General features: G+C 31.2%; 2 protein-coding genes across 7 annotated transcripts in view; both read left to right on the top strand.

Moving 5' to 3' along the window:
* The first annotated feature begins 3,182 nt into the window (after nt 1–3,182).
* Nucleotides 3,183–16,103, top strand: LOC126778494 (uncharacterized). 5 transcript variants are annotated; one of them, XM_050502110.1, is made up of 27 exons: nt 3,183–3,441; nt 3,808–3,978; nt 4,076–4,189; nt 4,509–4,608; nt 5,364–5,529; nt 6,193–6,316; nt 7,163–7,299; nt 7,881–7,966; nt 8,104–8,215; nt 8,827–9,050; nt 9,958–10,055; nt 10,170–10,239; nt 10,686–10,741; nt 10,826–10,880; nt 11,560–11,729; nt 12,548–12,614; nt 12,693–12,802; nt 13,074–13,171; nt 13,360–13,540; nt 13,612–13,794; nt 13,999–14,126; nt 14,206–14,344; nt 14,458–14,538; nt 14,803–14,863; nt 14,941–15,062; nt 15,436–15,526; nt 15,687–16,103. In XM_050502110.1, exons 1-27 carry the CDS (start codon nt 3,289–3,291, stop codon nt 15,755–15,757), a joined length of 3,168 nt encoding a protein of 1,055 aa, XP_050358067.1. In that variant the 5' UTR covers nt 3,183–3,288; the 3' UTR covers nt 15,758–16,103. The 5 variants fall into 5 exon arrangements, with proteins under 5 accessions (XP_050358067.1, XP_050358102.1, XP_050358076.1 ...); XM_050502145.1 differs by having other exon boundaries at nt 13,363–13,540; XM_050502119.1 differs by having other exon boundaries at nt 4,509–4,602.
* Nucleotides 16,104–16,368: 265 nt separating this feature from the next.
* Nucleotides 16,369–23,861, top strand: part of LOC126778813 (aquaporin AQPAe.a) — a 38,352-nt gene continuing 30,859 nt past the window's right edge. Inside the window, exon 1 of one of the 2 annotated variants that reach the window (XM_050502509.1) lies at nt 16,369–16,465. The gene's annotated coding sequence lies outside the window, so the exon portion shown is untranslated. The remainder of the gene's footprint in view (nt 16,466–23,861) is intronic. The other variant, XM_050502518.1, reaches the window with a different exon arrangement.

A 23,861-nucleotide genomic window follows, 5' to 3' on the forward strand; every position in this document is an offset into this window, starting at 1 on the left:
AAAATGTTACCTTTTGTAATATCTCATCATTTTGAGAATAACGCCTCGCTGCAAAATCCAGTATCGGGACGTTCAGTTCCGCGGTCAATTTTCTAACCCAACCAATGTTTTGTTTTAATAATAATACATATATAATAATATTTTTTATTTATTATTTATTCATAAAAAGTATATATTTTTCTTTAAGGACAAAAAATCAAATCTATTTTTAAGTAAATTGCTGGTTGGCGTGGTTGGTAGATCCTTGCCTTTCACGCCGAGGGTTGTGGGTTCGATTCCCACCCAGGATGTAAATTTGTGTGCATGAACATGTCTGTTTGTCCTGAGTCTGGGTGTAATTAGCTATATAAGTATGTATTTACAAAAGAAAAGTGGTATATGTAGTATATTAGTTGCCTGATTTCCATAGCACAAGCTCTGTTTAATTTGGGATCAGATAACCATGTGTGAATATGTCCCAGGATATTATTATTATTATACTAGATCATTATCAAAGAATCTTTTATTATTTAATATGAATAAAGTACAATGCTAATATACAATTAAAAAAATAAATATCACTGTTTCTTAAAAGTATAATCAGCCTTGAAATTTACAGAATATCAGGCTATTTTTAATCACTGTGTTAAATGTTTAAATGGCAACGAGTTGCGCCCGCGGTTCCACCCGCGTATAACTTAAATAAATCACTAAAAGCGGACTTATAGTATTTCAGTAATAACAACATTTTTAGTTTTATTTTCGTGGTGTATTCGTATTTTTTATCGCTGCATCCAGATAGGGCAACATACAATTGGCCATGAGAAAAACAGAATTCCATTTAATCTATTCCGACATATTTTAATGTATGTCTCTGTACTTTATTTTTTATGACTGCAAACGATACTTTCACAAAAAATCCTTTTAAAACAGAAAGGTAAATCTCTATTTAAAAAATATGTACTTATGATTAAATAACTATTAAAAAAGGACATATAAATTTAATAACACAAAAGGGAATCTGACAGCAAATCTACGCAAGAAATGCATTATTTTAAAACCAATTTGATTACCATAATAAAATGTCCTTTAGTCATTTCTATTTTGGCCACGGCGGCCAATCTCAATAGAGATTAGCTAACTACGCAGGAGATATTACAAGTGTGCGCAAACACAGGTGCATTCTCTATTCCCTAACTCTTATTATCCGATGGGATGGCCGACAGGACAGGACCAGGATGACTTCGGGCGCAGGACCAACGGATTTAGGTGCTTTCCGAGGCACGGGAGTAAACCCACACTTCCAACTTTCAGACTCCGGGCTGCTACTGAGAATTTTCTAACAGAAAACCCCAATAACTTTTTATTGGCCCGACCCGGGAACCTGGGACCTGGGGACCTCCGGGTCAGCGGCCTTATATCTAGTCACTAGACCATCGAGGCAGTCATGTGATTACCATAAAAAAGCTTATAGTCATCTTTAAATGATACACATATAATATCATGGATGCTTTTTTTTTCTTTAAAAAAAATTTTTGGCATACGTGACTGTTGCTTAATGTTTAACCGGTTAGGCAGCGCACGCAACGGAAGCTCTCAAAAAGAATACATTTCCCCGTTTCTACAACATTTTTTATTAATGCTTTGTTCCTATTGGTTGTAGCTTGATGTTAAATAGCCGAGATGGTCTAGTGGTTAGAACGCGTGAATCTTAACCGATGATCGTGGGTTCAAGCCCGGGCAAGCACCACTGAATTTTCATGTGCTTAATTTGTGCTTATAATTCATCTCGTGCTTGACGGTGAAGGAAAACATTGTGAGGAAACCTGCATGTGTCTAATTTCATTGAAATTATGCCACATGTGTATTCTACCAGCCCGCATTGGAGCCGTGTGGTGGAATAAGTTCCAAACCTTCTCCTCAAAAAGGAGAGGAGGCCTTAGCCCAGTCTGTTAGTGATGTTAAATAGCCTATAGCCTTCTTTGATAAATGGGCTATTCAACACTAACAAAATTTTTAATTTAAACCGGTATTTCTTGAGATTAGCGCGTTCAACCAAACAAACTCTTCAGCTTCATAATATTTTTAAAGATTAGTCATGAAGTATAAAATTAAAAAAATCTTATAGCTTAACAATTATTATCACTTATAAACACTTCTAATAGGAAAAAAAGAGATCAAAACTAAGAACAACTAAGTTATTCTTTAAATTATGCGTCGTCAACAGCTGTTGATTCTCCTACGCTACTGTGTTTGATATTTTTGTAAAGATGATGTGTACATTGATAGAAACTAATATTTTAAGTCTATTTTAGTTCTAGTCTTTGTTTGTGTCTCAATCATCTGTGGATACTCTGAAGTAAATGCGGACAAATTCAAATGTCCTTATCTACTTCGGTGTTTTTTAAAATGCGAGTGTAGATGTTTTCATTTACGTACCAGATTATTTGAATTGCTTAGAAAAATTAAAAGATAGACTTGTAAATAAGGTTAATAAGCTTATTTTTTGTAAAAAAAGCATTTTCACAAAAATGCAGATGTCCGTATCTACTTTGCTGCCATCGAAGTAGTATTGTTGATCGAAGTTCTTACCGTACCAATGTCTATGGACGTCTAGCATTAGGTGACCCATCTGCTCACCTACATATAATACTTTAAAAAAATCAATCTCTATATCTTCTTTTCTTTTTTTCTTTCGACTTCTGTTGATTCAACCTCAAATTTAAATTTTTTTTAATGACAATTTTTATTTAAACAACTTATGTTACTTCCTTAAAATAAAATTATATAATGTCAAAACTTTCTCTATTTTTGAAAAAATATTTTACAACACTTAGTAACACAAACTACAAACTTTTTAGAAATAAGTGAGAGTAAGTTCAGCCCTTACGCCATAAAGTTAGCATACTGTCAATAATAAGTCTAGTCAATCTAAGTTTAGATATACCTTTATAAATTTTTATGACGATCTTATTTAAAATTGTGTTGAGTTAATAATAATATTTAATTGTAATTTCTCATAAAATAATATTATAAAACATAAACACTATAGAACAACATTACAGTCCGCCATCTGTTGTCGAAAGAAATCAATAAATGACGTCGCTAACCTATTCAAACGGCTTTTCTTGGTACTTCTATTCACCGCTAGTAGCGCCCATGTTAGTGAATTTGGCAACGCGTCCAAACAAAATAGTTTGTGGCGCTAATGTCACATAATGGGAAGCAGTTTGAGGTAGTGTTATTAGTAAGAGGTTATGTAGAAAATATATATTTTAAGGTGTGGTGCAGTCAAAGAAAACGCTAAATATGGAAAAAAGGAAAAATTCGTTAGGTGCTGTTAAAATGTGCCGTTTTTGCCTGGTACAAAATGAATCATTAGGAAGTTTATATGATAGAAACCATTCTTCAAAAAGTTCTGTTAATCTTCACCTAAAAATTCTATCATGTGTTTCTATAGAGGTACGTATTAGAAAATACTTTTTTCTCGTATTTGGTATATAAAAATGTATTGAAGTATCAAAATGTAGCTTGGACGCCACCTATAGTAATGCATTTTGTCTACATGGCGTAATGGCGCCTAACGTCTAATTGATTATACAAACATTATTTGCCATTGTATAGCAACGGAATGTATTAAAAAATAAGTGCACAACTAAATATAAAATACCTAAAGTACAAAGAAATTTTGTCATAACTTTGTCAGTATATTCTCTTTCATTCTCACTGCTGTCACTATTAGCGCCACCTAGTGTTTATAAAGTTTCTTAAATATATTAATTTGAAATATTTCATTCAAATTAAAAATTCATCTTCACAAATCCATAGGTATACCCTTCAGATCATATGCCAACATTTATATGTGAACGCTGCAAATTCTTTATGAACCTGTTCTATGAATATAAGCAGATAGTACGTCAGGCAGATGAGACTATACTACAGTATATTCGACATGGTACATCAATGGAAATTATTTCTTGGCCTACAGAGCTAACCAATGTATGTATAAACTTATTAGTAATAATATTTAGCGTTGACAATAAATTTTTAACAGTGTTTATTTCAAAATCACTTTAATATTTGTAATTTATTGCAGATTTTTCAGAATAAAGTAGTAAATACTGTTGTAGAAGGGGGTGCAACAGTACAAGTAACATCCCATGATAATTCAGATAGTGATGATGATGAAGGAAATATTTATAACATCAAGGTGAACAATGCATGATGAAATATTATATTAAGTAAATGATTTATGACTTGGAAGAAAAAAAACGCTTAAAATACAAGGATTTTGAAATTTATCTCTTTAATGTAGTATAGTTAATCAGATAATAATGACTAAAATTGGTTTTGAAACATACTTGTTTCCTGTATTCATGAGATAAAGTACAATGTGAAAATGATTTTTTTTTTATTAATTAAAACCATAAAATTTGTGCAACTCATTTTCTTATAGTTTACAATGATAACAGGAAAAGTATAATGCATACATTTATTTATTTTTTTTATTCTAATTTCTATTTTTCTAGATTGGCAATACACCGGACGAAGGAAACACTGCTTGTGTAAAAGTTGTAACTAGTAAAGATGAAAATGAAATCAATGAAGATTCACACAGTCGGGGTAAAGGTAAATTAATTGTGTGTGCTAGTTATGTTTATTTCGTAAGATTATAATTTGCATATTATCTACCAATGCGTGTGTTCATAGCTATTTAATATCTGTTTAGTTTTAAATAGAATTATTTTTTATTTGCTCATACCTCTGTACAAGCATTTCAAAGGTTTATAATTTAATAATGAACCACCAGGTTATGCCACTATTTAATTATATTTTTTTTATTTTGTGTTTATTATTACTTTGCATTTTGATTCCTATCATAACATATTATTTTGATGACAAAATTCCTGCACGCAATTATACATCATTATAATTGTGGACAAAAATTTCCTAACATTATCCCATTCTTCAGCATAATGTTTAGTTCTGGCTTAATGTCTCCTTTATTCTGTGTGGTATTATATATTATTATACATTAATGATTTTTATTTCCTTGCTACATTTTTGAAATGCTTGTAATTATTTATAAGTATATACATATGTATGAGTTAATGTGGTATTATGATGTCCTAAGATCTCACTTCACTTAAAGCTTGTGTAACTTTATTTAAAGTGAGAAATGTGCATGTACCACACATGTTTTTCAGTATGCATGATTTTTTTTTTATAGATTAATTTAATTAAATCCATATTCATCCAATATTGAACAAATTCTAATGTGTGTTTAATTGAAGGTAAGAATTTTTTTTTAATACATACGCTAAAATGTAATCTTTCAAAATTTATGGGCATTTGGGAAACTGTCAGTTTTTTAAATGATGCAGAGTCAGAAGTAGATCAGGATCAACCGAGGGGGTCAGAAAAAGGGCTAGAAGATGGGTGTTGGCCATGTGATGAATGCAATTGTACTTATCCCCTGCAACAGCTGCTCAATTTACACAAGAGACAGAAACATAGAGTGAGGACTGTGCCGTGTGATCAGTGTGATGCGTAAGTTAATTTTATTGAACTTACATGTTACGTACCAAAAAGTTGGTGATTATTTCGTGCCCTTTCGGTCTAGTGACTAACTTATAGTATTGCATTTGCCGAGATTTTTGTTGTGTGACATTTTTGCCGTAAGAAATATTAACCATAACATACATCACAAATGCGCCACCAGTTTAGAAACTAAGATGTTATGCCCCTTGTGCCTGTTACACTCTTTCAACTGGAACGCAACAATAAAAAGTTCTGTTGTTTGGTGGTAGAATATGTGATGAGTGGCTAGTCTCTATCACCGAGTGAATATATTCTTACTACATTATCTTGTTTCACAAAATATGATTTGCCTGTAGAGTAGTTGATGTTATAGTTTCTTACTACTTAGGCTATACTGTGTGTGTGTGTGTGTGTGTGTGTGAAATTATATAGTCTATAAGAAATCCTCAATAAACAGGCTATGGAAAACATTTTTTTAATCAGACCGGTAGGCACTGATTAGCGCGTTTTTTGGAATACTAGAGTCAGTAACTCAAGAAATAACTAACAAATCCTTTTAGAGGTAAATAACATAAAGAATGTTTAAATTAAAATTTGTAGGAAAATACGCCTAAAATAATGTAGAAAATTATAATATTTGTATGTTTTATTTATATACATTATTATTTGCAGTAAATTTTTCTCAAAATATGACCTAGCGGCGCACCAACTGCGGCACACTGATGAAATGCCGTTTCAGTGTATTGCATGCGGGAAAAAATTTAAACGACTCATATTACTTAAGCGTCACGAAAAAGTGAGTATAAAACAGAGCTTCATTTATATTCTGCTAGCTAATGCCTAGCAAGCAATGCAATAAAAACAATTCCATTAACTTCTCATCACATCTCAAGGATAAAAAGTCTTATCAATTTTAGTTTAGGGATTTTGAAGAACTAATGTCACCACTTATATAAGAACGCAATAATTAGAATATTTATGTTTATTATAAGTGAAAATTAAATACCTTCAATACATTCATTTTCAAATATTGATCAAATTAAGATTAACAGTTAAATAAACTTTAAACTGAAATAGTGTTCGAATATTATAATACATCATCCGACTAATAAACATTCAAAAATTAGTAAATTTGATTTTAATCAGCGTTCAGAAATTGGAGGTTAATATAGAGGAAATAGATGCCAATGTTTATGTGCTTTATATTAATGTAGCAGTAAATCATTTATTGCATCAATTACAATAAATTACAATAGCAAAACGAGTGAAGCCAAACCTTAAATGTACATATTCCATGCGATTTGTAAATAGCTCTACTAAAGTATGCATTACCAACAGTTCTTCATTAATATCCTCTTAACTACTTATATCAGTTTGATGTTACTACCAAAGTTACACACTTCGCTTTCATTCAAAATGCAATTATGTCACGTCACTTCAAGATCTAATTCGTTTAATTTTATCTTCACTTCTGCCATTGTAACAGATTTCTTTCGCATATATTTTAAAAATAACTAACCTATCCCAGCATGTATGCCTGCCTGCCATGGAAAGCGTCTTTTTTTGTAAACTTCTTTGTTTGACGGTAATATGTTAACATTTTTTTACCTATATATAATAAAAATAATAATGTACATTTCAGCACATTCATTCGGATTTACCGCAACAAGTTTGCCCGAGCTGTCCAGCCACATTCTTGTCTATTGAAGAGTTGGACGAACATCAGAAGCGACACATTCGCCTTCAACGTCCCTACGATTGCGCCCTTTGCGGCAAAAAGTGAGTTATTAGTATATTATGGATTGACGTATAGAATGCCTTCTACGAAGATTTACCTTTTTTTAAACCCATTTCAGTTAAGAGAGATTCTTGTATAACGTGATAAATTATAAATGAGACATGGTACCCAACAAAATAATAATAATAATATCCTGGGACATTTTTCACACACGGCCATCTGATCCCAAATTAAGCTTGTACAAAGCTTGTGCTATGGAAACCAGACAACTGATATACTACATATACTACTTTTCTTTTGTAAATACATACTTATATAGATAATTACACCCAGACTCAGGACAAACAGACATGTTGTTTGATTGTTTCCCATTACTCTTATGTTATTTATATTTTGTGCAAACACACAAATGTCTGTCCTGGGTGGGAATCGAACCCACAACCTACGGCGTGAAAGGCAAGTGTTCTACCAACCACGCCAACCGGCTCAAAAAATGAATTATTTAAAGTTTAAATCTGAAAATCTTTGTGAAAATTATGTGTTTTTAATTAAAATTAATTTGTAATTTACTAAATATTTAATAATTCTTGTAAAAATGTGTAATCACATATATTTTTTACAGATTTTACGAGAAAACGTCACTTCAAAGACACAAAGATGCTGTTCACAATAAAACTCCCACATACTGCTGCGAGTATTGTCCAGAGCGTGAGTCGACGAAGATTCCCATAGTTATAAGATCCTCAGTAATATAGCTATGAACATACGCAACTTAAGACTTAGTTATTTTTCTAAAAACGTCACAATTGTAATAAAATATGTACTAATAATTAACCTTTTTTTAGGATTTGTATCGGTGACCAAATTAGCAAGACACGTACGCTCGCACGCCGGTGAGAGGCCGTATCCTTGCAAATTTTGCAATAAATGCTTTACAAAATCTCACCATTATACCAGGTATTAAAATCAAGTTCTGAATTAACTAGTGCTTTGCTAAATAATGTGAAGTAAAAATACTACCTGTATGCTTATTCGTATAGCAGACATTGTGAACTAATACTACATGAATTGATTTATATAAAATATCTTAATTGAATCTACTAAGGATAACACATTCAATGAATTTTCTTTTAACATCTAACTATAATGTAATCTATACATATAGAATACATTTTATACAAGGAAATGAAAGTGTACAAATTTAGTCTTCATACGTAATAACGAAATCACAAGGACATTGTTGTGGATATAGTTTTGCATGAATCGTTGGTCTAGTGGCCTGTATATAAAGCCGCAGATCCCGAGGTCCTCGGTTTTCTGTCGAAAAATTCTGCGTATAGCCATTGGTCCTACGCCTGGACTCAGGTCGTGTTCGATTTGCCGCCCCATCGGATTGTGAGAATGAGGCAATAGAGTGTTCACCTGCGTTTGCCCTCGTTTGCACTCACGCACTTTTGCCCTATAATATGTCCTGCGCAGTTGGCGAGTCTTACTTGAGATTGGCCGACGTGACTGTATTCTGTCAAGAGGACATTATCATATCATTACAAAGTTTTGTATCCTTCCAGACATCTCCGTTTGAAACACCGCGAAATGAACCGGTCGGGACGCGGTCCGTTCGGTGAGACGGAGCTGTACCGCTGCGAGCAGTGCGAGGACACGTTCTCCACGCAGGACGACCTCATCTACCACTCCGCCATACACGCCACGCAGAACCTTACGTGCCCTCTCTGTCAAGAAAAATTCGAAGACATCGACGCCGTCACTTCGCACATAAAGTCGCACGTCAATAGTACGTCATATTGCCACGCATATGCAAATTAACTCTCTTGAGAATATACTAAAAAAATCCCCCTTCTGTGTTGTTGGAGCTTGTCGTTTTTTATCAGCAGCACAATTATAGATATACATAGTGAGAGTTTTCGGGTCCATCTAATTTTTAAACCAATGAAAATTTTATTCAAATTTATTTCTTATATCCATAAATATAACGGATATTTGAAAAAATACAAATAATACGTAGCGTCTGTTGACGATTCGAGTGGCAGGTATAAATAAACGAACAACTTTTACTAAAATAATGTGTGGGATTCGTGAAAAATATGGAATATGTAAATCTAAAATTAGTTTATCTTTACACTTTATGTCACTGGAATATAAATAGTTTAATTAAAGTATAGTAAAATTCACTGGTGGTAGGGCTTTGTGCAAGCTCGTCTGGGTAGGTACCACCCACTCATCAGATATTCTACCGCAAAACAGCAATACTTGATATTGTTGTGTTCCGGTTTAAAGGGTGAGTGAGCCAGTGTAATTACAGGCACAAGGGACATAAAATCTTAGTTTCCAAGGTTGGTGGCGCATTGGCTATGTAAGCGATGGTTGACATTTCTTACAATGCCAATGTCTAAGGGCGTTTGGTGACCACATACCATCAGGTGGCCCATATGCTCGTCCGCCTTCCTATTCTATAAAAAAAAAAAAAAAACTCACAATGTGTACCCACCGAATGAATCTTTTTTCAACTCGACTTCCATGTGACGTCGCGAGATGGTGCTTGTTGTGGGATCGTTAAGACATTCTACGCACGAAATTAAAAATTACTAAATTAAAATAATTAGGAAATTGTTATTTATTTATTTTGTTATAACATTGAATTAGATTTAAAGACTCATGTTATGTAATACATACTCTTACAGGCGAGGAATTCAGTTGTGATTTTTGCGAGCTTGTTTTCACGTCAAAAGAAAAATTGGAAATTCATACACTGAAGACACACGAAGACGAAATGCAGGATGTTCGTATAAAATAATATTTAATTTATATTTTTTTATACCAAATTATTTTTTATGCAATATAACAAAACTAGAATATAAGTGATGATTTTAAACTATTTAATTCTCGTTAATAGTTGAGTGCTGATGATTCGTCCGTGGAGATTCAGGGAGAAGTAGACGATGATTGTGATAATGAAATAAATGGTAATTTCTATATAATTATAAATATAAAATATATTAAACATTCATTTTATGGTATATATAAGTGAGCTCTAAAGACAGCTATATTATGCACTACAAATAATAATAAAATATCTTCATTTAAAATACAACAAAATTTCCCTTAATTATATAAATCTGCTTTAATTTCACCTCTAAAACTATCGATAACAGTTTTGCCCTTATTTAAGACGCCATTTTTTCCCAAACAGAAATGTAAATAAAAGTTAATTTTTTATATAGCAACACTTAAATCCTATTACGGATCTTACTATGTGTCTAGAGTACAAAAGTTTACAATGCGCTTATACTTCTAACGCTGCCAGTATATATTGGCTAAGGTACCATACCATAATATGGCCACTACACTCGTCTATCTACCTGAAATAAATAAAAATAATGATTACATGTTATGCTTATATATTTTACAGTTAAAGATAAAGGAGACCATATGCTTATTGAAATTAAGAAAGCTGGAGATTTCATGGTGAGTTGATATATTAAATGTATGGCTTATCAAAATACAAACATTCTTAATAGAAATATATTTAATTATTAATAACTATTGCAGATTGACAACACAAAAGACGACATAGAAGATAAGCCAGATATTACAAATTCTGAAGGTAAGTATCTTAATTGTATAGACATAGAGTTTTCGTTTTTTTTTTTTAATTATTTGTCTGTATTAATAATCAATATGCAACAATTAATTAATAATAATTATGCAATAAATTTTATTAACAGTGAAACTACAGAAAAATGAAAATTACACAATAAAGTTCAAAACACCTTGATGGTTTTTTAGCTTTTAGTCCCATTACTTAAATTTATAAAATGCTGTAACTGTTTTCAGTGCAACTTATAAATAATACCTTTAAAAAAACATTGCTCACTATTAATGTTATCTTACAATTATACGTTTTTTTTTCTTTAAACACAAATAATGTGCAAACTTTTGATTTACGCATAGTTTTTTTATAGAATACGAAGGCGGACCAGCATATAGGCCACCTGATGGTTAGTGGTCACCAACGCCCATAGACATTGGAATTGTAAGAAATGTTAACCAGCGCTTACTTCACCAATGCACCACCAACCTTGGGAACTAAGATGTTATATCCCTTGTGCCTGTAATTACCCTGGCTCACTCACCCTTCAAACTGGAACACAACAATACCAAGTACTACTGTTTTGCGGTAGAATATCTGATGAGTGGGTGGTACCTACCCAGACGAGCTTGCACAAAGTTCTACCACCAGTAACTTATATATACAGCATAGTTTAAAAAAAATCTTGTTAAAGAAAGCGAAACTGAAACAACGTACACAGAGATATCAAACGTGAGCACACTGGCAATATTAAAGAAGGAATCCACAATAGTAGAAGAAAAACCAGCATCCAAACCTGTGGATATCACGACACATGGACAACCAGTCAAGGCCCCCACCAGTGGCAAATCGGATGACGGCATGGTAATAATTCAATCATCACCATAAAATAGCGTTTGTATTGTAATATAAGGAACATATTTATTCTATGTCTACAGTTTTAACTTACCAAAGAGATAATAATAATAATATCTTGGGACATCATTCACACACGGCCATTTGATCCCTTAATTAAGCAGGGCTTGTGCTATGGAAACCAGACAACTGATATACTACATATATTACTTTTCTTTTGTAAATACATATTTATATAGATAATAACACCCAGACTCAGGACAACAGACGTACTCACAAATGTCTGTCCTGGGTGGGAATCGAACCCACAACCTTCGGCGCGAAAGGCAAGTATCTACCAACCACGCCAACCGGCTAGCAATATATTGTAAATTAAATTGAGAATAGCTAATATCTGACCATAATGTTTTTGTTCAACAGCTTATATCAATAAACTTGATGTATTGTAGTGAAACTTTATTTAATAGTATGTTAATATCTATATAAATGAGTGAATATTGTTATCACACATTTTATATCGTGAAAAAGCAATTACTTAAGTTACATAATGGTGTCTACAAAACCAAAATCCACCAGACCCAAAGAACTATCAATAGAAAAGATAAGTGGAAGTAGTTAGAGGCCTTCGCAACATTATTCCACAGCTATTTGGTGGATTTCGTCCTTCGACATGTGACAGAATTTCTAGGGTAGTGTCCGCGCCTTGCGTTGCTATATATTTTTTGAAGCGCCAACATACATAACTAATACACACATAAGTATAAACTATTTCATAATTTGAACTTAATATTCGCTTAATTTAAATTCAATCGTAACCTTATCCACAGACAGCAACTATATTGCGGAAAGCGGAGGAAATGAAACGTAAAGTAGTACAGCAAACATTAGATACAGGTAAAATTTACTATTTATACAAATAAAATGCATATAGCTGGAAATATGACTAATATATTAAATTGTTATTATTTTTAGTGGTCGAGAAGAAATTAAAACCTGTTACAAAAGTAGAAACAACTAACACCGGGGGAGCCAGCGATAAATCTTTGCGTCTATTGGAGAAAGAATTACAAGATCTCAAAAGGGTATTTCATATTTAATAATTAAAGTAGAAGAACCATTAACTTTTCTAATTATATATGGTTATATGCATTAATAAAAATAAAATTTAAATAATTTAAAATATTATTATATAAATCAGTTTCATGCTTACACTCCTTGATGAAACTGTTGTCGTCGGGGTATCCCTCGATAAATATTGCATATATCATTTCCTGTTGTATGGATATAAATCCCTACAACAGGAAACAAAATGTGAGTTAAATAATGTGTAATTTATTCTGTAACTTGTTTTAGACCAACAGTCGCACAGAAATAACCAAAAATCCTACAAAATCTTCAGAAATAATAAGAAATAAAAGGCCTCAAGTTCACACCTCAACTCCGAAGTTAAAGTAAGTTTAACAATGTGACATATGTATGTGATGGTACGTTGCCTTGAAGGCTCATCTTAGTAGGTACGTAAGGACAAATCATATGTTTCGAATGTTAGGATGGAACTTTTAAACGGCGTTACGCAACAGTGATTGTATGTCGAATTAGAAAAACTATCTGATTAATTAATAAATTTATATTTATCCAGCAGAGTTACAGAAGAAAAGAAATTACCGTTAATCAATAAACCGCCAGCTCTCGAAAAAAAACTAATTGAAAAACGCGTAATAACCAAAGAGAACAAGGAACCGAAAGAAACGAAGGAACCTAAGAATAACAACGGCAGCAATAAAGAAGATAAAGATAACAAGGAAAAAGAAACTCCAAAGGTCAGTAACGTTAAAACTCGACTATTTTAATATAATAATTATTATATTTAACCATAACCTTATACTTTTAGAGCTTATATAAAAATGGATCAAGTAATGATAAGATTAATATAGAAGAAGGAATTCGTCGGTCGACACGGCCGTCGAAGATCAAGAACTACGCAAAGATGATACGTGCAAGGTCGCAAGTTGAGGATAATGATGACACCAGCGAAGACGACGAGGACTACATAGAAGTGGATAGAAATTTAGAGGTGATTAGAGGAGATGGTGTTTAGGCTAAAGAGATGATAATGATTAATACAGCCTCCTGTAGGACAATCTTTGGAGTTTATTTCACTTCTAGTATATGACCAATTAGGAGATAACTTTTTACCATCTTTTTTTCCACTTTGCTACTTAAATAAACTTTTAAACATTTTGAATACAATCGAAGTGAACCATTTGCTTCGTTTTAGGCTCGTCTTAAATCTCGAAGATCAAGTCAAACGCCAAAGCCAACGCCCAAACCTGTTTTTGCACCGGGCACACCTGTAACTGCGCCACGGAAACGAGGGCGACCCAAAAAAGAAAACCCCAAAGAAATGTAAGAACTAGCAAGCATTTATTTTAGTTATAATAAAATAATATATCCAAGTTTACTTATATTTTGCCTTGTTCAACAGTCCTGCTAAAATTAGAAAAGATGAAATTGAAGAAGTTGACAATAGCAAAACAATCAATAGCATAAAACAAGAATCTAGCACAGCGAATAAAGATGAGATGGAAACTGATGCCTCCAGTAATGAGGCTGATAATAACAAGGTAAATTAAACGACACGATGATTAATTTGACTGTTTAAAATGCAAGTAGAAATAAACACTATTATAATTAATACATAAGAAACAACATTTTAACAAAGATTATATATTTTCAGAGTGTTTGTAAAACACCTCCAGAACCAAAGCCTGCATCGAGTGATGTACTTGTCTCTCCAACTGGGCAGACTTTGAAAAAGGTTGTTCCATTAAAATAAATTTGTTACTTATTGATTATTAACATCTCGGAGTCTTATACAAACACACATTCTCGCTGCATGCACAAGGAATAAAGCATTACTTACCAAATGTTTTTACATTGCAGCTGTGTATTCGACTTTCGAATACAAATACTACTTTAAGAAGCAATAAGCTGAAATTAATTACATATCATTCAAATTTATTCTATAATGACATGTTCATAGATTAGACCTTTATTAACTCATTATTAATAATTATCACAGGTACCAATCAAAGCTTTGCCGCCAGGAGTAAAACCCTTGCCTCTACCAATCATCGCTCGACGTAAGTATTTATTAAATCTAAAAATAAATGTACCATAAATAATTATATTTTTCTAATATATTCAATGATTGTTCTAGCGATGGCAACCGGTGAACTATGTGAAATGCAAATAGGAAAGAAATTAGTAAAGGTGCAAAAAATAGTCATGACTAAAGCTGAAGTAGAAGCTATGGCTAAAAAGGGTCTTGTGGAAATGAAGGTAGGAACTAAATAATTAAAATTACTAAGTAAATTTGCAAACTTTTATTTAATGTAGTAGGCATCATCATCTTTCTTTTCTCCATTAATCTCGTATCTCTAATCACATTCTCAGTTACTCTCTGCTAACACATGTCTATTTCATCTTTCTTTTCTTAAAAACCACATAAATTTATACATCTTGTAATGACATTACATGTTCATATTACGACAACAAACGGTTTTCCGTCATCATAATGGTCCAATCGACCGAACAACTCTGATCCATACAACAATTGACATTCGTGTTTTGTAAATTTTTTCCCTTTAGCTTTAAAAGAGATTAGGGTCGCAAATAACCGGTTGTGAATATTCATAAATTATTATTCTTTCAGGATGGCACAATGGTACTGAAACAGGGCATAAAACTTCCTACAGTTGAAACGTCAGCTATTAAGCCAACTGTAAACTCAGTTGGAGACGAAGGTAACTATTTGTCAAAAAAAATTTAATAAAACTGACAGACAATATTACAAAAAAATGTATTATATCTTTTAAAGTAAATATTTTATTGTAAATTGTGTGATTGATTTGACTGTTAATAAATGCGAGTTTTATAATATTTATTAAATTAATATTTTTTTAGAAACTGAAAAGGAAACAATTAAATCAGAAAAGGCAACACCTACACGATGTGATCTTGGAGATGAATCGTAATGAATTTGTTTTTCATTATTTAAATTATATTATATTATTCAATACCTGAATGTAATCATTATTATACATTTAAAAACCATTTTAAGACATTTTGTCTTATTTGTTAAGCATGATTTGGTTTAAGCATTTTTACCTTTTGTGTATTTTGTCGTAATAATTAGAGAATTAATAATTTAGTTTTTGTATCAAACAAAACCTACGTAAATATAGGTTATATAATAGTATATATTTTAGGAACATAATGAACTTTCAACATATGTGTGTTGACTTTTGAAAGAAGCTTGATTTAAATTATGTATAACTGACCTTAAAACAAATAAACATATTGTATATTTTTATGTTGACTAATAAGGACACAGATTTAATAAACATAGTAAAACAAATTGTATTTTTATTTACATTCCTTCAAATATTAATTCCTATGAATAAATTATTAAGTTAAAAAATGTTCAATGCTAAGGTAATACAATACTTCGAATTGTTTGCTATTACACAATAGATGGCATGTTTCCTAATAGTGCTGCTGAAGTCTTAATAGATGTCGCTAGTAGAGTTTCCCGCCAAGAATCGCTAAATACAAGGCGGCTTGTTTAAAATATTTAATCAAACGACATCAAAACCGCGCAACAGTCGGGTGTGAGTGAAAATAATTTAAAATTAAAAAAACCGATAAACTTTCTTGTGACGTGTCAAATAAAAAAAAAGTGAGTATTTATTTATTCTATTAATATATAAATTAAATAATATTTATACATATTTTATAATCAAAATATAAACAAGCCTAACTTACTAGGGATAATGGCAATTATAATATTATTTTAATTTAAATATTTCATACGACCAATATAATAAAAAAAGTAGTTGCTTTCATATTATATTTTAACTTGTCCTACTTAAGATAATGCAACCTGCTATTTCATATGTTAATATTTTATTCATTAGGGTCATAGAAATTCACTGAAACAATAGATAATGATCGAAAAGATAAGATAATGTTTAATTCCTACCATAACATGCCAAGGTTTTATGGTATTCGCCGGTCTATTTTACCTTTACTAAAACTATAATAAATTCAGATGCGTTTACGATTAAAATTGCCAAAAACGTATGTAATTGTTATATGAATAGTTAGAACAAAATATAAAGAAAGAAAAAAAATTATATGCATTTATTTTAACAATTTAGTTTTCAGAATGCCAAAAAAAGCTATACTTTTAAAAAGAAATATATTTATTTAATTTTACTATAACTTACATACTCGTATATAGCATTGAGACGTGAAAATCACTTGAATATATACTTGGAAACAGATATAATTGGGGTCTGTGTATATGTTATCAAGCATCTATTCACAACGCAGTGTTAAACGAATACTTCCAAATAAAACATGCTAATGGGACAAGTTATCCGGACAATTTGACAAACCTTTTTTAAGGCTCTTTCCATTTTGTGTAGTTTAAGTAATATTTTTTTTCCATTGCATTAGGTATATATTAAATGATTTTAAAAACTATATATTTATTAACAGTAGTAATTTTTTATAATAAATTATTTCAAAATGAAATTATGTTAACAAAAAGAATATATATCTTTTTTACAAAAATACTGCGACTATAAAAATTCAACTTCATCATTCGGCACAATTTCTTTTCAACTTCTCCGACACATATAAACTAGGCGCTACGCGGTTTCACCCGCGTAAAACGTTACTGAGGAGCGACGTCAGAGACTTAGGTAAATGCTCAAACAATCTACATCTTCATATAATAGTATAGCTAATTTAAATTAAACAAAATATAATATTTATATATATATATATATATATATATACATATATATTTATATACATGTAATCTAGTCTAAAATAAAAAAAATGGGAGACATTTCCGTGTTACAACGAGAAGTAAAATTATTTTAAAGATTTTTACACAATGTAATCACAATACACGCGAAGCCATAATATATGCTCTTACAACTCAAATAAACATAATTGGAAAATTTGCCGCTTAGGTAAAGTTTAGAATTTTAAAATGGATTAAAATTATACATAATTACAATTATCAAACATTCTTAAATACGTTTTTTTTTCTATCTAAAGAACAGAACACAATTCTTCTATTATATCATTTGATTAGAAATAGTACCTACCTATATGTATTTCTATTTGATATAATAGGCAAATAATTATATAACTAAGACATTGATGTAATACTCTGATTTTAAATTGTATGCGATTTTTAAACTATTGACAGAATAAAAATTAATAATAATAATATCAAAATGATCCCAAAAAACCGAGCAATGGAATGCTCAATTCAAAAAGTTGCAAAAATATCCGCCTGCTATTTAATTGTTAAATTTAAGATAGCGGCTATCACATCGGCGCACTAGTGACCCCTCCCCTAAAAGCTATAGCAATATAATTGCTGACGGATTTTTACAAAGTACACTCTTTTATTGACTAAACCGACTGGAATTAATGAGAAAAAACGATAGTTAGTACATATATAAATATATATGAAGGTTGGATAAAATTATATAATATGTTTATGTAAATATATAATGTATAAATCAGTTTTATATTCATGTAAATTCGTAAACAGTGGAACGATAAACACAGCGAATTCAAAACTCAAAACGAGCACAGACGCAAAAACTAGAGATACAAATTTAATTAATGTAAATTCATTTTTAGGAATATATCAAAACAATTAAAAAAATACTATATTGTCTATAGAATCGTCCTGGTATCATAGATTAGATTTTTTTCATTATACTTTTATTATATTAATACGTATTTGTTATAGCCAAAGTTAGTGCTGTAAATTCTGCTGTGCACTGTATAACACATTGTGAGTCGACCGCAGCACACTATAATCGTGTGACGTGACATATTTGACGGTGGCATAATGGTGGCAGAATATGTTAACGTCACATTACCGCTGGAACGAATCGGCTCACACGCTAAGTCTAACATACTCTATAATTAAACAATAATTCCATCTACAGCAGTAATTTATTGCAACGATGCTTCATTGCTAACATTCGCTCATTAACTAATTGAAATCCGAGACAAAGGCAATGAGCACGAACAAATATTTAAATGTAACAGATTACTTTAAATTATCTTAAATCTTAAACGATTATATCCTGCGACTAAACGCTAAAGGGAATTGATAAAATCTTAATTGGAATTACATTAAACGCAAAACAATTTGTTGTATAAAAATAACTTTCATCAGTTTTACGTACCTAATCTCTATCGGCGTGCGAATTTGTAAAACTTATATAAGAATATATTTATAGCTATATAAATAATTTCGTGTGTCTCGGAAACGGTTCAAACAATTTGGCTCAAATTTTATATTTAGATAAGGTTTTGCTTTCTATGTTTATCTATGTCTGCTGAAAACATTTTTTTTTATAATTAGGCCCAGTATTCTTTGCTCGTATTCTATTTGTTTGCGGATCGGTTATCCGTTTGAATTGAAACTTATACAGTTGTTGGCAGTTGGCACGTGCATGGAGGTTTCTGGCATCGGACAATTGTTTACGATAAAATTTAAATATGTATTTAAACGTACACCGAGAATTACTCTTAAATAAATGAACAAATCAAAATTACATTAATAACTTAAAACTAGATTTATATACAAATTTATGATGGAATATAAGAAATAAGCACTATTTTTTTGAATTAGATAATGCGCGTTATATATGGTAGGTACCATTATAATAATAAAAAATATTTAAGAAATAATCGATAAAGTCGAATAGCTTTCAACAAAAGTCGAAAGATGATCAAAAACCTGTTTTGGATGTTCAAATACTCATGATTTAGCTGTCGGTCATTTATAGTCGATTCCGTGAACGCGCCTTATAGTCTATACCTTTTCAGACATGTCTATGCATTCCTTGCAATATGCGTTGCCTTCCAATAAAAATTTTACAATGTGTCCGGTGAAATTGTTTTTGAGTTCGCAACGTATGAGAGACGATTGAAACTCTTACGATAGACATGAAAAAAATGTAGAATTAGTAAATATTAACACTAATTCTACATTTTTATATTTTTTAAACAAAAATCTCATTATTATATTTAGTACAAGCGTGTTAAGTAGAACAGATTTTCCATATTTTTTATTGATCATAATAACTTTAGTAGTTGCCAAATTTGTAATATTATGTCATGTTGTTATCGCCTGTAATTAAGATACTGAATTTTGAAGGTTTTATGAGCTTGTGCGTTTGTGATCTAATAAATAAAATAAATATGAACACATACAAAAATACAGAATCGAACTTAGGAAACGGATGTACTGAAAATATTTGGCCACCATTATAGTGACTTCCAAATGCGTAGATGACTTCTTCCACAGCAGCCATTCTCAAAGGAGAATAGCCAACTGCGCATCGGATACTATAATCCAAAATTGTGTATATTCCTCGATGGAATGGCAATCCGACACGACCGGAAATAGTTCAGGCGCAGGACCAACTTCCAAACTTCAGACTGCTAATCGGAATTTCTTGTTAGAAAAATGAAAAAAACTTTTAATGGCCCTACTTGTGGTTTCAACCGAGGACCTCGGGATCAATCTTAGAAGTCAGCTTATAGACCAAAGAGGCATAAAATATTCGTAGATATGTCATTTACGCAACCCATTGAGTTGTTATCTCGCTTACATTCTGAAAGTGCGATATATCCTAATGTAAACATTTGTTTAACAAGATGGACGATTTCAATCAACATCGTAGACGGTTACCTTGAAGATATATGTCAAAACTAACTTTAATATCTACTTATGACACTTAAAATATCTTGATAAGTTATCTTTTATTTTTAAACGGTATATTTATATATCAGTAATGTTTAACGTGAAAGATTTAACCGACATGACGAATTTTTAATACAAACAAATGACTAGATAAAAGATGAAATTACTACAATAATATTTTATCAATGCTGATTAATTTATCACCTTAAAAAAAGTCAGCATCAAATATTCATTCATAATTTTAGTTTATTACTATTAATTATAGAGTTTAACATAATAACATAAAATTAATACTTGTTTCTAATTATACAAAATAATTGTTATATTGCAACATTTATTATAATAAAAACGATTCGTTGAACTAATATGCTAGCTAGCGTATAGGGTCCAAATCTGAAGGTACACCGGGTAACCGGGACATTTGATATTTTTTTTTATTTCAGTCAGTAATTTATAGAGAAATTGGCAGCGTTTAATCTCCCGTGTGATGGGAGGAGCCCATATGACATTTGAGTACTTACTTGGTGGTATAATATCTTCTACGCAGATGGCTATAATATTTGAGAATACATAATTAAATTATTATATACCGTAACCGTCTGTGAATGTCCCACTGCTGGGCTAAAGGCCTCCGCACCTCTTTTTGAGGAGAAGGTTTGGAGCTTATTCCACCACGCTGCTCCAATGCGGGTTGGTGGAATACACATGTGGCAGAATTTCAGTGAAATTCAGTGAAATTTTACTGGTGGTAGGGCTTTGTGCAGGCTCGTCTGGGTAGGTACCACCCACTCATCAGATATTCTACCGCAAAACAGCAATACTTGATATTGTTGTGTTCCGGTTTGAAGGGTGAGTGAGCCAGTGTAATTACAGGCACAAGGGACATAAAATCTTAGTTCCCAAGGTTGGTGGCGCATTGGCTATAAGCGATGGTTGACATTTCTTACAATGCCAATGTCTAAGGGCGTTTGGTGACCACTTACCATCAGGTGGCCCATATGCTAGTCCACCTTCCTATTCTATAAAAAAAAAAAATTGGACTCATGCAGGTTTCCTCACGATGTTTTCCTTCACCGTCAAGCACGAGATAAATTATAATCATAAATTAAGCACATGAAAATTCAGTGGTGCTTGCCCGGGTTTGAACCCACGATCATTGGTTAAGATTCACGCGTTCTTACCACTAGGCCATCTCGGCTTTTTACATTCATTACATTCGTTACATTTTATTACATTCATTACATTCGGCTTAATTATAATTATAGACTAAATTCAATCTTAAAAAAAAACGTGGGGCATTTTAATTTTAAGATAGAATTTTACACTATATATAGCATAGAAAACAATTCAAATGTTAAAACTTTCTTAATGTTTTCTGTCGTATTAACAGTAAAATTGCAACCCTTGACCCTGTTAAAGCAGAAATAAAAAAAAAACAAAAGCTAAATGAATAAATAACATATAATAAATTAAAACATTAGCTCATGGCAGGGCAGGGCGCCGCCCAGAAAGCGATATGGAAATGCGGACCGGATATCCGGCGATATATAGCCTCCATTATTAACGTTTTTACCTTGAACGTGTCTGCATTCGTAAAGAAATAGCAAAGGGGAAAAATGCGTTACATTTGTATATAAATAACGAGAATTTTCCCTTAATACAAAGCATATTGTACTCGAATAAATATTGGTTCTGTTCAAATAATTTACATAAAACGATTCGTATAAAAATATTAAATAATCGTTATTGTTTAGGGTTTATATTATTGTATTTGGAAACATAACATTAAAAAATGAACAACATATTGTTATTACATTTTGTAAATTGTCAAGTAAAAACACTTTTTATATACTAACAACAATATTATATTAAAACAATACTCATAGAAAATATAAACCGACTTTAATAAAATCTAAAATATGATACCAAATATGTCTAAATATAAAACTTAACAAAGTCCAATACCAATGAAATTGAAATGGGCCCACTTTAGATCTGTACTGAACACAGCGTTGAAATAATATATTGATGATTTTTAAGCACTGAGTTATCGGTTCAAACAAAAAAGTTTTACCCGAACCATAATTAAATACAAACAAATTGACAATTTCCTCGTTTTTTTGAAGTCCGTTAACAATTATCACATAATTTAGAGATACACGATGCATTTACATAATATTTTATATTGAGGGCTTAATAAACTATATACAAATCAAAATTAATAAAACTGACCGTAGAAATCATGACTGCGACGAATAGTGGCATGAATGCTAGCAGCATTTCCCCGTTTTATTATATAATTGGACATGAAATTGATATGTCCTCTCCTGAGATAGATTACTCGGTGTCAATCTCATAATATACACAAGTAAGTCACAAGAACTCAAAATACATAAAGAAAACAAAAATATTTGCTTAAAATATATAATTCAAAGCAGATTCATTTTCTAAGCCCAAAAAAAAATAGAAGAAACATGCTTATTGGTATTATGTACGTTATAACCGACCATATATAATAATGATGATTTAAGCAATATACAAATAAACCATGTTACTCCACTATTGTTTGTTATTTACATTCTGTACTCTACTGAATTGCAGTATAGAAACACACGCAAGGAATAATACGTAAAACAATGTTAATTGCACTTAACATTTAATAACAAATCTAAAAACTATATATATATTTTATAGACATCTTCTATAAAACACTTTTTGAAAACCAATCAGAACCTAAATAATAGTGTCAAGAATAGAAGACGAAACGTGTATATATACATATGTATAAGCAATCTTGTATTGATACGATATCGTTGATTGAGATCTTAAATAATCTATGATCATTTTTGAAAAATATAACTCTCAGAAAAAAGTAACTACTCGTACCTACCGAGTTTAATACCGATCATATTGATTGAATTCCGAACCGGTACAAAATTTTAAAATTAGTTTAATCTTTAGATATTTGATCGAATTATACTTCGTTTATTTTTATATATTTGACCTATGTATATACTTTTAAACATATGATCCTTTTATGATAAGACAGTTGACAATGCATTAAAGTATCAAAATTATTGAGCTTGAATACAATTTTCCGTCTTCGTCGTTTTCTGCAATACATGACTAACCACATGTACTTAAGACAAATCATAGTAAATTGCCTCAGGTGCGTTGTTCACGGAAAATATGATGTTATATTATTTAAATCATATGCTTTGTAGGTGGTATTATCTCAGCGTTTTAGATCATAAATACAAACATATATTGCTTACAATAGTTAACACAACTATGTCTATCTTGAACGTATTTAAATAATTATATTA

Source organism: Nymphalis io, chromosome 2, assembly GCF_905147045.1.
Source record: "Nymphalis io chromosome 2, ilAglIoxx1.1, whole genome shotgun sequence".
In the NCBI taxonomy this organism is placed as follows: domain Eukaryota; kingdom Metazoa; phylum Arthropoda; class Insecta; order Lepidoptera; family Nymphalidae; genus Nymphalis; species Nymphalis io.